A 15053-nucleotide genomic window follows, 5' to 3' on the forward strand; every position below is an offset into this window, starting at 1 on the left:
GCGGCGGTTGTAATAAGAGTGTCAATGTGGCATGCTAACGCGGCTTTTTTTTTTTTTTTTTTTTTTGAATGAAGGCGCACGTGTTCTTTTATTTGTACCTTTTGTGAAAGTGTTTCTTTGATATATGGACTTCAGGCTTCATACGTTATATAGTTTATGCCTACATTTTGTCATTTACTATTAGAATATGAAAAACGTTTCTGTTTAAAAATGTGTTTGCACAGCCAACTATAGAAATGGAACACACATGAAATGCGTGTATTCCAAATAACGCTAGAATTATTTCCACTGTAAAAACTCCACTTCAATCCCAGGTAATCAAATCAAGGCAAGGCTTGAGCTAGGAGAGAAGTTCATTCTAAGTCGGTGGGGGGATGGAATAGCTGGCTGCTAGTAGCTTTATCAGCACATTTAGATGACAAAGGACTCTGGCGGAGAGGTGCAAACGGATTTAAGACGCGATTTAAGGTGGGACGGATTTACGAGTTTTTTCGTAGGCTCTGGTAATTCTAGTGTTAATGGAATCTTGGAAAGTAAGAGAATGCCAGAGGAATGGAGAAGATGTGTACTGGTACCAATATTTAAGAAAAAGGGGGATGTGCAGGACTGTAATAACTAAAGGAGGATAAATTTGATGAGCCACAGCATTATGGGAAAGAGTAGTGGAAGCTAGGTTAAGAAGTGAGGTGATGATTAGTGAGCAGGAGTATGGTTTCATGCCAAGAAAGAGCACCACAGATGTGATGTTTGCTCTGAGGATGTTGATGGAGAAGTATAGAGAAGGCCAGAAGGACTTGCATTGCGTCTTTGTGGACCTGGAGAAAGCATATGACAAGGTGCCTCGAGAGGAGCTGTGGTATTGTACAAGTCAGGAGTGGCAGAGAAGTACGTAAGATTTGTACAGGATATGTACGAGGGAAGTGTGACAGTGGTGAGATCTGCAGTAGGAGTGACGGATGTATTCAAAGTGAAGGTGGGATTACATCAGGGATCAGCTCTGAGCCCTTTCTTATTTGCAATGGTGATGGATAGGTAGACAAATGAGATTAGACAGGAGTCCCCATGGGACTATGATGTTTACTAATGACATTGTGATCTGTAACGAGAGTAGGGAGCAGGTTGAGGAGACCCTGGAGAGGTGGAGATATGTTGTAGAGAGAAGAGGAATGAAGGTCAGTAGGAACAAGACAGAATACATGTGTGTAAATGAGACGGCGGTCAGTGGAATGGTGAGGATGGAGGGAGTAGAGTTGGCAAAGGTGGATGAGTTTAAATACTTGGGATCAACAGTACAGAGTAATGGGGATTGTGAAAGAGAGGAGAAAAAGAGAGTGCAGGCGGGGTGGAATGGGTGGAGAAGAGTGTCAGGAGTAATTTGTGACAGATGGGTATCAGCAAGAGTGAAAGGGAAGGTCTACTGAGACGGTAGTGAGATCAGCTATGTTATATGGGTTGGAGACGGTGGCACTGACCAGATATCAGGAGACAGAGCTGGAGGTAGCAGAGTTAAAAATGCTAAGATTTGCACTGGGCATGACGCGGATGGATAGGATTAGAAATGAGTACATTAGAGGGTCAGCTCAAGTTGGACGGTTGGGAGACAAAGTCAGAGAGGCGAGATTGCGTTGGTTTGGACATGTGCAGAGGAGAGATGCTGAATATATTGGGAGAAGGATGCTAAGGATAGAGCTGTCAAGGAAGAGGAAAAGAGGAAGGCCTAAGCGAAGGTTTATGGATGTGGTGAGAGAGGACATGCAGGTGATGGGTGTAACAGAGTAAGATACAGAGGACAGAAAGATATGGAAGAAGATGATCCGCTGCGTCAATCCCTAACGAGAGTAGCTGAATGAAGAAGAAGAAGAACAAACAACCAGATAAATGGACTGTGATTCTTGCTAACAACATATAATAATGAACAAGTATGAAAATGCACTTTTTTTGATACTCATTGCACAACTAACCTACCTGGAAAGGTGTCTCTCTCTGAATTGCCTTTCCTAAGATTTCACTCATTTTTTTTTCTTACAATGGTCTTTTTTGTGAGTTTTTTCTTGTCTCAATGTCAAGGCTGGGGGTGGAGGGGTGGGATGGGGGGATGTCAAAAAAGCAGGACTTGTTAAAGCCCATTGCAACACTCATTGTGTGATTTTGGGTTAACCAAGAAATAAACTGTTGTTATAATTAACTGCCATTATGTGGCACTGATCTTTTTTTTTTTTTTTTAGGTAGGATAAGGAAGGTACAAAATAAGTATTTGGTGTGGCTCATTCTTTACTGAAGCAAGTATTTGTTATGTTTCAACAATTAGGTAAATTTTTCCTTTGATATATGTAAAAAATGCCTCAAAATCAGACAGGACAAGCTTTAAGAAGATGAGAAAAATAATTGATGCTAAAGACATTTACTGCAAACAAAATCACTATTGTACGTTAGTTAACATATGACATCCAAGGATTATTGACTCCATCTTATCACTTGAATATATATGAACTACAGATACCATGTTAAAAAGTAAACCAATTATGTTTAGAACACTAAAAGCAAAAGAAATTGATAAACATAAAGCTTATTTTTTATTCGATGTTTGCTATGGGATTTAAAAGTATATAAAAAAAACATTTTTTTAATTTTTATTTTTAATTTTTATTTTTAAAGTATATTCAATAAAAAGTAAACCCATAAAGTAAATGTCTGTTGAACTACACTTGCCATTGAGATGTATTGCTGGTAATACAAGGGACATCTTTGGTCTGCTTCCCTTGTTAAGGCTTGTTGCTGGTAATAGGAGGTGGTCCTAAGGGAAAAAAAAGATATTTATTCAACAGTTACAAAGTAATACAAGCACATTAATACTGTACATGTATTGAATAAAAACCAATTAGCAATTCAAACATGTGAGCCTCTAAAATATCAGAACCATCTGCTCATCCTTTTCTGCAAGTTAAATAAAAAATGACACATGGTAATAATGTATAAGGGGGATGCTTGATAAAAGTAATAAATGGTGTTCTGCTCACTTAATGGTAGTAAAAAAAATGAATCACACTGTGTTTGATTACTTGCCTTTTACTTTTCCCCCTTTCTCTGAAGAGAGCACTTCAGCTTGCCAAGTAAAACAACAATTAGAAGTGTTGACATCACTGTCTGAATTCTTTGGAAATCTTTCCAGGTACTACAGGAAAGCTTTCCACTGCCATAATGTGTGTAATCTGGATATATTCATTCACTTATATGACAGAGTAAAATATAGATATACAAACAGTAAAGACTTCATGTTTTGCCATCTTGTAAGCTTTTGTAATGTTAAACACTTTAATGACCAGATCAATTTTTATTATAAAAAGTATTTTATAAAAGCCAAAAATGCTCTCCAAGAATAACAAAAAAGATAGTAGATTAAAAAAGGGTAGACAAATTTTTAAATTAAAAAGGTTCATAAAAATTATTTGAAGCACTACAACAAACAAAAAAGGTATTACTATTATTTAACTAATCAAGCATCAGCATTTTGAGAAAACTAAAAACAGAGGTCTGGAAAATTTTATGTACTGAAAATTTCTAAGAAATGAGTTTTTTATTCCATCGAGATTTGAATGTTATGTTTAAATACAATATACTTTAAAACAAAACTATTTTTACATTAATATTGTCAAAGCATTTCAGTGTTTTGGCAGATGATAAATTAGTTATCATAACAAACCTGACAAACGTGAAGTGACTGCACAGTTTTTAGTAATAGCTTATTCCAATATCTCATCCAGTTAGTTCTTGTAAACTGTCACAGTATTCACTTAAAACTCATGAGTTAGCAGTCTGTTCCAGATTCCCATGACCCTTTGTGTGAAGATGTGCTTATTGTGTTTTGAATTCATTGGATGTTTTCCATAGTTTAACCAGTGTGCTTTAAACTACTTGGTAGATTAAGGACATAATATGAGAGTTACTGTATGTGCTTGTACAGTGAAAGGTCACATTTTGATTAGTACAGTAAGTCTCACTCTGAGCCCAGTGTTTGACTAGTATATTAAGTAACTTTTGGAACTCGGTAGAAAACATCTAATTTACTCCCTTGACTATTAACAACAGAAAAAACACTAAGAAAATAGTACCAATTAGGTTTATCACATTTGACTCAATATTGAAGTGAAAACAGCATGAGTCAATGAAAAATTTATGAATGGGTGCAAAGGTTTAAAGCGGGAAGAACAACAAGTGTAATCAATAAAGTTGATCTGGTCGACTGAACTGAATAAAGCTAACTTTTACAAGTCCTATAAATGTACAGCGGCTGTTACAGACACAAACCAAATGTATGTGTGTACTGTATAATATTAACAATAAAAGCAGCTCACTACTGAAAACGGCAAATATAGGAGGCAGTTGGGATCAAACTGGGGACTCTTGATTACAAGTCAGCAAATCTTACTGCTACGCCACGGAAGCTGTTGTATCGCCCTTGAACTTTTTGTGAAAGTGTTTATTTGATCTTTGGACTTCAGGCTTCACACATTATATAGTTTTTTTGCCTACAACTTTGTAACATGTATTACTAAAATATGAAAAAGTTTCTGTTTTAACAATGTATTTATACAGATTAATGTAGAAACAGAACACACATGAAATGCATGTGTTCCACATAACAATCTATTATTTCCACTCTAAAATTCCAGCACTTCACTCCCAGATAATCAATCAAGGCATGAGCTGGGAGAACTTTGTGCACATTCTACGACGGTGGGGGGATGGAATAGCAGGCTGCTTGCTGCTTGTCTTAATCGGCACATTTACAGGACAAAAGACGCTGACGGAGAGGTGCGAACAGATTTAAGGTGGGCCGGATTTATGAGTTTTCTCGTTGGCTCTGGTAATTCTAGTGTTAAGTGATCGAAGGGGTTACTGTGGTTACAAGAAGCTTGTAAGGAAACTAGGAAATGTCTATTCTGGGAGATTACTCTCCCTGAAAACTGTTAAGATTTGCATTTGAGTGCCCAAACCACACTCAGAGGGAAAATTGACCAAAACACCTTGTTAAGAACAGACATATGAAATTATTGACCAAATAGACATGCTCTTTTCCTTTAAAGATTTAAAATAAAAACTCTAATAATTTTACTCTTAAAATATAAACAGTATATAAATACCTGCAGTAACACAAGTTTGTAATGTATTGTTATAACAGTTTTATAAAGGACACTGGGCAAAAGGGTAAAAAAGCACATCTGATTTTGTGTAAATTACTGTAAACCAAAAACCTTTCATATTGCATATCTGCAACAGATATGAGGTCGTGTGTGTGTTTTGACTTTGATTGTAATAATTAAATTGCCAAAAACCTACAAATTCTATTCATAATAAAATGTGTGGAAAGAAGTCAAAGGGCATAAAGCAAACACAAAGAAGTCAAACAAGCATTCATTTTCTTACAAATTCCATGTTATTACTTTGTGTTTTAAGGCATGCAAGTGTTTTACTTTTTCTGACTGCTAAACTACAAAAGTATTTTACATTTGACCCGTAAACAATATATTTTAAAGTGAACGGCCAGTGTTATGGTTGTCTTTTCAAAAAATGGAAAAATACCTTATAAAATAAAAAAAATGGGAGAAATAATTATTATGCATAATGGAAAGTGTCTAACATAAATTCATATGTACATACCATATCTCTCTTTATTATGTATATATCTAAAAGTGCAATGATTTTGTGTGACAATTTTTTTGTCACGCTTTAAATCGGGCTTATTTTAAAACCTACATATATATGTTTAGTATCATTCTTTTCAGAACTTATTGCACTTTAATGTGATGTTGTTAGATTTTCAGATTCTTATTCCGTTTTTAAACTACAAACTAAAAAAAATCAAGAACTCATGTCCTGCGAGACGAGACCTTGTGCCAAGAGATTTAGCCACGCCTGGGGAAAATAAAAGACAAACAGTAGGACAGCTGCTGTACAGGCTTTTAAATGTTCAAAGCGCCACGCGAAATGCAGATCACTTGGCACGGCAGCAGCAGCAAGTCAGCAGCTGATCGAGCAAAGAGGAGGTAAAAAAAAATGTATTTGTAACATCGTTTAAGAGGGGGTTTCGGAGGAGCGACCGCATCTCCTTGGGGTACGTTCAGCCCTCCACTTCACAATGCGAGCGGCAAAGACGGGAAATGGCTGGCATGTAGTGGGGGGGCTGGCGAGCAAAGCGAGCAGGGGGCGAACCCCTTAGTATGTATGTGTGTATATATATATATACATATATATATTGTGAGGGATGGCCGGCAGTTTATCCCGACCAACACCTCCAGGCCGCTAGATGGAGTCCTTCCTGCAATATGGTGGTGCCCCGAATTACCGTAGGGCATCATGGACAATGGAGTTCGGCTTCACAGCCTTGCTGGATACCGTGGGGGCCGCCAGGGGACGCTGCAGGAAGGCACGAGTGTTTCTATTATAGCCCGGAAGTACTACATCATCATGGGGATGGAAGAAATGAAGTACTTCCGGGCTGAAGAAAAAGAAGAGTTTTCATTTGACCCAGAAGTGATATAGCATCACATGGACTGAAGGACAGAAGCACTTCTGGGTCGGCAACTATAAAAAGGACTGTGGGAAACCCAGCAGACTGAGCCAGAGTTGGGAGGGAGTGGATGACAGAGCTGGTGGGTGGAGAGGAGGATTGATTATTGATTTATTGGGTATTGTGGAGGTGCTTTGTGCACATTTTTGTTATAATAAATTCATTATTGGGAATTTTACCTGGTGTTTGAACGTATTGTCTGCGGGTTTGGAGGTGCGACAGCGCTCCCTACTGTCACTTTATATATATATATATATATATATATATATATATTATAAAAAAAAATCTTGGGAGGGAGACAAGACATGATTTTCTCGGAAGGCAATTTGATGTCCCGCGAGAGACACTTCAACGTCACACAAGACAAGGCAGTGAGACAACATTTATAGCAAGTTCACGGACATCTAATCTAGCAGTTGTTGGAATGCATTTGGCAGACACGCTTCAAGTGCTCCTAGCTCTTAAAACAACGACAAGCAGAACACGCAGTTCACCAGCAGCAGCAAGCCAGCAGATGATCCAAGCACTTCTCCTTAGTGTGCGTTCAGCCCCCCAAACTCCCCCCTTCACAACGCAAGTGGCAGAGACGCGAAGTGGTAAAAGAATAGCTTCTGTACAGGCTTTTAAATGACTGACGGGCAGCGCGACAAGCAGAACGTGCAGCTCGCCAGCAGCAGCAGCAACAAGCCAGAAGATGATCTGACCGCTTCTCCTTAACGTACCGTTCAGCACCCCACCCCACCCCCTTCACAATGTGAGCGGCAGAGACACGAATGTGCAAAAAGGAGAGCTGCTGTACAGGCTTTTAAATGATCGACACGCAGCTCGCCAGCAGCTGAACGAACAGGCATCTCCTTAGTGTGAGTTCAGCCGCCCCCCCTTCACAATGTGAGAAGCGTTGTATGTCCTGCGAGAAAGAGATTTAACCATGCCCAGGGCCGGAAATAAAGGACAAGTATTGTTTATTAAAAAAATTTTTAAGTAAAAGTGAAAATAATGCATAAGTAACAATTCCCATGAAAATAACAATCTCTTTAAATTGTATATCCGGTAAACCAAACCCGGGGGTGGGTGAGCGAATGTCACACATGTGCAATTGAGAGGCAGCTAGAGGGCCTAAATAATAGTAGTACCACGCTAGACCAGGGGGGTGGCGAGCTGCACTAACTTTCCCTCTCCATCCTCTGCAGACTATCCACGGGAAATTCCTCTAGGTGCCAGCACTATTGATTACATCACTTCTGGTACCGGTGCCATGGATGATGTCGCTTTTGGTCCCGAAGATGTCAATTTTCCAGGTCAGGCACTATGGATTGATGTCACTTCCGGTCTTGATGACATCATTTCCAGTTCCGGTCCAGATGATGTCACTTCCTGTCACAGTCTTTAAAGCCGCCATGTTCTCAAACTAAAGTCAGTTCGGTTCTAAAGTCAACCTGAACACAACTCAAAAAATACCCATTTGCAGCCAGGGCATATTATATGGGTGGCTACCTCAAACTTTTGATGTCTCTTGGCTATCTTTGTTACTATATTCACACACACACACACGCACACACACGCACGCACACGCACGCACACGCACACGCACACACACATAAAGTTGCACGTCACAGTAAATATTACCAAAACACATATTAAAATCCAGTATTTTGGTCTGAACAACAAAATGGGAAAATAGATATGTTCACATAAAACAAAGAAAATTGAAAAATTTGAAAAATCACAGTATATTGCAAAAAAGGAGAGTAAAAGAGAAAAACAAATAAAGAAATGAAACAAAAAAAGACTACAAAAAAGAGCTCTGTATTACAGCAGTTTTATGACATGTGGAACTATAAAAGCAATGGTGTGGGTACTAAAATAACTATAGTATAACCCTAGGTTGAATGCGGAATGCCTATTTTTTTGCACAATATTATTGTTTGCACATTTGTTTTTGTACCATTGTATAAAGCCAAAATTGAATCAGTTTCTCCTAAGATTCATGCTTTAATGAAATAAAACTGCCAGTTGATGAAAAATCCTTTTACTACTGAAGTCAGCTGTATTAAAGATGTCATATTTCAAAACTAAACTGGAAACAGATAAATGAATAAACAAACAGTAGCACAATGTGAGTGGAGTTGGCAAGTTGGGGTGCTTTGTACATTCCCTGTCTAGCACGTCATATGGGTCCAGATTGTTAATTCAGCTCAACATGTTTAAATACCACTGCTTTGCATTCTGATTAAATGTCTTGATACCATGTCTTTGACCCTTTCTTTCTCCATTTCCTTTTTTTCTCATAAAAGTATTGCAGTTTGTCATGGTATGAGACCACAACTTGTTCTTTCTTGTAAAATGCATTAAAGATGGCATCCACACCCCAAAACGCTAAGTACAGTACTTATTTCATTTTTCACAGCAGTACAATAATAAAAACAAACAAACTATTTCCCAGTGTCAAAAAAGCAATTCTGGACTCCCTTTTATAACAGACCGATGGTGGTGGTATACCGGGTCCACGGCTTCAAAAAAAAATGGGCCAGATTTTAAATCCATAAAACCGTGTCACTCTCCGTGGGCACGACTGCACAACCACTGGGAGTTAATGAGGTAGTTGGGGCGAGTCGCACCCGCGTTCTCAATTGCTTCATTGGCTTCCTGTGGTGTGTGATTAAGGCTTAGCGCCCATGGAGACAAGTGTGTGTGTGTGTGTGTGTATATTGTATATATATAATATATATATATATATATATATATATATATATATATATACACAGTGGAACCTCGGTTTGCGAGCATAATTCGTTCTGGTAATGTGCTCGTGGTCCAAAGCACTCATATATCAAAGTGAATTTCCCCATAAGAAATAATGGAAAGTCAGATGATTTGTTCCACAACCCAAAACTATTCATATAAAAATGATTAATACAAAATATAAAGTAAAAATACATAAAACAAATTAACTTGCACTTTACCTTTGAAAAGAATCATGGCTGGTGTGAGTGAGTTTCTAAACTCTTGTGGGATTGCACCCAACCGGACGACATGCGGAAGAGTGTCCCAAAGCAATCGCAGGCTCCCAGCGCTGTAGCAGTTCGCCGTAAAAGCGAATCCGAAAAGATCGCGGACATGCTATAAGCGGCTGCCGTCAATGGGTGATACAAAGAACAAGGAACATTATAAATGTGCAGGGCCCTGCCTGACTGCTGTGTCTGTGTATAAATAACCGCGCTGTTGCCGTTTCAAGCTGAATAAAGCTTGTGTTGCTAAAGTACTGAGACTCAGCTTCATGTTTTAAGGTGCAAGACGGGGACTCGCACGTCACAGCACACACACAAACACAAGCGCGCGCCGTATAGCGTGTGCTAGAAGCGCCTGCCGTCAATGGGTGGAACAAGGAACATTATAAATGTGCAGGGCCCTGCCTGACTGCTCTGTCTGTGTATAAATAACCGCGTTGTTGCTGTTTCAAGCTGAATAAAGCTTGTGTTGCTAAAGTACTGAGACTTAGCTTTGTGTTTTAGGGTGCAAGACGGGGACTCGCACGTCACAGCACACACGCGCGCGTGTGCGTGCTCACTCACACACACACACACACACACACACACACACAGACACGCGCACACACAGTCACAATGCTAATGCTGTAGTAAACACTATACGCTCGTACGGATGTTGACTATATGAGTGAGGCACGCTGATTCAGATGGAGAATAGGAGACGATTGCCCACAATCCCGCATTGAGAGAGAGAGAACAACCATCAGCTCAGTTGTGATCACATGACGCTCAGCAGACAAACTACTCGTACTGCAAGACCTCGCTCGTTTATCAAGTCAAAATTTATTAAAAATTTTTGCTCATCTTGCAAAACACTCGTAAACCAAGTTACTCGCAAACCAAGGTTCCACTGTATATATATATATATATATATATATATATATATATATATATATATATATGTACTAGCCAGCACAAAAGCAACGGAGGAATCAAAGACGAGAAGAGATGGAACAAAGAAAAGGAAAAAAGTTTGAAAGCAAAGGAGGTTAGAAGACATTAAAGGCAGTCTTGGAAGGACGATCTGGCCACCTGGAAGGAAGAAGCAGAACGAGCTGGGGCCCCGCAAAGGAGCATTGGCTGTGGCGCTCTAGGGGCTAGTTTGCCCCACTGAATATTCGGGTGGAGTGTGGTGAGCAAGGCAGGTGCCCTCCCTAGGCTTCCGAGGTGCAGCCAAGTGAGCGTGAAGGAAGAAGGGAGGAGAGTTGACATTATACGGTCTGGCTGCGATGTCCAGAGGCAGTCAAGACGGGGGTCGGCATAATGGGACTTCTGGCTGCTGAGTCTCCACTGGCTATGTGAGCAAGGGGTGAGCTGGGGAGAATGAGAAGGAGGTGGGCTGAGATTGGGAGGCATTAGCCTGCATTTATAACCTCTGATTTTTAACAGATTTATTTAATGATTTTTATCCCCACTTTTCACTTGATTTTTATGGATTTATTTATATACTGTTTTTTGAACACTGCACAATGGACACTTTTTTTGGTTTTACTTTTGTTTTTGACTGTTTTTTTAATAAAAGCACTTTGACACTTTTTCCACCATCCTCTGGCATCATATGAGAATTGTCCTCATTTGTCAGCTCATCTCGGTCATAACTTTCGACGGTATTGGTTCAGCAGACTCCCATGTGGGAAGAGAGAGTCTGTAGGGGACCGGCTTTGTCACAGTGGCACTAACTCTCATTGTAATGCACACCTTTAAAAGGCAGGTGTTAGGATATATTAAACAGAATATTTCAGATAGTTGTGGACCACCTCCAGCTTACATATCGTCACAACTGATCCACAGAGGGTGATCCCTTATATTTCAGGTCATTCTGGCACATCTGTATAGACATATCTTGGCCATCATGAAAATGGCTCACCAATGCCTTATTTAAACATTTGAGAAAAGTCCAAATGTCTCCATCTATGCACACTAATTACAGGTGGTAGGGCACCTAACCCAGCTTAGGCGTTCAAAGCATTGCAAAGGGTGGTGATGTTCTAACAGAATATCACTGATGAAACAGCTCTTTTCTGTTTAAGACATATACAACATATACTGCCTTTGAAAGTCAAATACAGTAGTACAAATTAAGACCTTGACTATCCTGCCCAGTCATTTTCCCACCTTCTTTGTTCTGACAAACCAACAGTACAGGACCATTATACATACATACATACATACATACATACATACATACATACATACATACATACATACATACATACATACATACATACATACATACATACATACATACAATATCACATTTAATGTATGTTGTATTTTACTGGTATAGTACTATTGTCACTAATCTGTGATGAACATGCAAGTCAGAATTTCATTATACTGTGTACACACATTGCAATAAACTTTAACAGTCACCCATACCTCCACATACTGTACAATCGTTTTGTAAATGTTATATTCAATTAGTTTATCATTGACTTCTGCCAACATGATAAAACAGAATTTGCTGTTTTGGTGTCTAGGTTGTATACATTTTTATAACTATACATTTTTATAACAGAACATACAAGAACTGTCATTTTGTACGGTAATGGTGCAGACCGGATTCTACTAACACATTGACCTTGGACATGCAATACACGGGCTAAATTAGAAACTTAAAATACCAATAGTTATGTGCGTCATTTCTTCAACGAAAATTTGATAGTCTACACACTGACAATCTGAGCAATATAGTTCAGACATTATGAGTGTACCTAATGTTCATATGTGGCAGCAGAAAAAATAAATACAGGAACAAAAGGCAAGTTATATGTTGTAGTGGCAAAGGCTGAGCTTTAAACCACATGGTTATTATCTCAGTGGTTGCCTCTCTCTCATTGTGTGACACTAAACATTTCACTTAAGGTGCTGTGATTCAGCTGCAAAATAATCTGTAAACAGCTGTACAAAGATATTGCAAATCAATATGGGCAAAGGTATCAGCCAAATATACAGTAGCTATAAAAAGGCCATCTCATAATAATGATTGATTAATATACTGCAAGCACCATAACCGTCAGGCTGTTTTCCCTCTCACCATTTCCTTTTGAGAGGAAAAACTATCAGAATTACTATATGCTGAAATAAGAACTAGCATGCTTAAATAAAATGTTTATTCTTGAAAGGATGAATTTTAGTTTTCCCTGGACTATGTACACATTTACATGAAAATACTATTTTATATGTGCATACCAATTCTTTATCTTTTATTTAGAATTCTAGAAACTGACTGACACAGTGAAGATTCAGTATGATCTACATCTAAGAAAATGAAAATACTTCTGGAAGTTATTTAATTTGACTGGAAAAAATACATAATGCCAGCACTCTGACTGCAATTTTTGCCAAACTAATATTGCATCCAATCCAAACAGTCCAAAAATATCAATGTCTAAAAGCTGACTTCAGCAGAAGTCACACATAACTAACATATGTGAGCCAGCCTTCTCATTCCCACCTCCTTTGATTTAACCAAGCTCTGACAGAGTTATTTCAGCTACAATCTAATATACTGACTGAACAGCTCTGGAAGTGTATCTTAATCAGAAATTCACTGAGAAAATGTACGGTGGCGAGCTGATGTTGGAAGTACAATTCAAATTTTAAATTAACCAAAATAAAAAGGAGTTTTTAGACAGAATATTAAGTATGATGAAAACCTAAGTGAAAATATGTCAACCAGAAAATATAGTCAAAAATTATTCCATTATTTACTGTATTAGCTTTGAAGGATGGAAACAAATGGAACATAAAAAACCTGTGAACCTGTAGTGAAACACAAGTAATGAGTTTAGTTCTTGCTTATCATATATACATTTTAAATACCCAAAAGGCTCCTCAAATTTATGTCACAAAGCTCTTTTGTGAACAATCTTCTGCCTTTAAAACGCATGCTTGTCCAGCTCATTCTGTATGTCTGTGTGTAAGACTACACTGATCATAATGAAAACCTAACAAAAAGGTAAAAATCTACTTCTTCTATTTTTTCATTAAATCCTATTTTCTATGTTAATTAATGATACAAATCATTTGCACAATGGGACATGTATTATAATTTAGAATCTAGAGAAGTGTACCTTTGGAATGGGACACCAGTATTCAATAAGAAACAAGACAAAAAAACAACTGACACATTAAGCTAATTAAATACTGACTGCTTTGAGTTAATTTTTTTTAATAGATGTGATATTTACATAATTTAATTCTGCATAGTAAAACAACATAATTTAATTAAGCCACAAGTCTATACTCTAAATTCTTCTTGCATTTTATTGAAATATAAACACATTTATTGTTGCATTACATACAATGTCAATGGCAGTTAAAGAAACGTAGAAAGCAAAGTTAAGAGCAGACTATGAAAATGTGAACAGCAATGAATAAAATGTGCAGAGTAAAACCAGAACAACTTACTGTAGGTGCTGAAAAGGTGAAAAAGCTAATAGAAATGTAACTGCAGTCAAATCAAATGGAGTAGCTGATGTACAGCAATATTTGCTGGTGACAGCAAGATTGCTAGCAGTTCATGCGGTGATTAACAATTAAATTCCTGACACAATAGTTTGATTCAGTTCCATTACAAGTTTTGAAAATATTATGAATAATTCATTAAAAAATTACTGACAAATCACCTTTACTATACAAAAAATGACAAGATTTCTGAATGTCATCTTGTTCTCATTAAACCATTTTTTTTCTCTGCAGTAAATGGTTATTATGAATTAAACAAAACACACACATATAAAATCTACATTTTACTTATAACTTTGCAGAGCACAACAGATAATGCTTTAGGAGATACCTGTTTAGAAAGAAAAATCCTTAATCCTACTAAACCATAAACCACAAAAAACAAACTCTCTCTTGGTTATGAAATAAAAAGTCTGTTCTACAACCCTTAAGTATATCCTGAAAATTTTACCTAATAGGCCTAATGGCCCAGCTCCATATTCCCATGGCAATAAAGTTCTCCCACAGCGCCAGTCTGCTCTTTTACTGGAACAGACTGTTAAATGAACAGAAGACAATGAAACATGATCTCGTTCTGTTCATTCCATCAGGCATTAAGCTTCCGTAACAGCATTGCTACTTTAGATGCCTTGCATGTGAAAAAGCAGCTGCATTTGCCTGCTTTTATTTACAGCTGCTAGCACTACATATATTGATTGCAAATGATAATTCAGAAATTGTCTTTCAAAAAAAAAAAAAAAAAAATCATAAATTTCCTACATGGTCAAAATTTCAAAGGGAAACTAAATACAAGATACACATTTCTGTAGTAGTATTGAATAGTGGCGGATACTAATATTTTTTTCTGTAGTATTTGAAAACTCCGTGGATGGGTGTCATTTGAATACTTAGATTAATATCTATATATTAATAGATAAGGCAAGCACTTTTATTTCAATTAAGAATGACTGAAAACAACAAAATATTTA

At 37.7% G+C, this 15053-nt stretch overlaps 1 protein-coding gene across 4 annotated transcripts in view; it reads right to left on the minus strand.

Moving 5' to 3' along the window:
- The window catches only part of atf6 (activating transcription factor 6), a 204965-nt gene that overhangs the window by 40547 nt on the left and 149365 nt on the right, over nucleotides 1-15053 (minus strand). For all 4 annotated transcript variants that reach the window (XM_051933018.1, XM_051933017.1, XM_051933015.1 and 1 more), the window contains one exon: nucleotides 2710-2794. In XM_051933018.1, the coding sequence (XP_051788978.1) occupies nucleotides 2710-2794 (85 nt within the window). The remainder of the gene's footprint in view (nucleotides 1-2709; nucleotides 2795-15053) is intronic.

This window comes from Erpetoichthys calabaricus, chromosome 10 (genome assembly GCF_900747795.2).
Source record: "Erpetoichthys calabaricus chromosome 10, fErpCal1.3, whole genome shotgun sequence".
Classification (NCBI taxonomy): domain Eukaryota; kingdom Metazoa; phylum Chordata; class Cladistia; order Polypteriformes; family Polypteridae; genus Erpetoichthys; species Erpetoichthys calabaricus.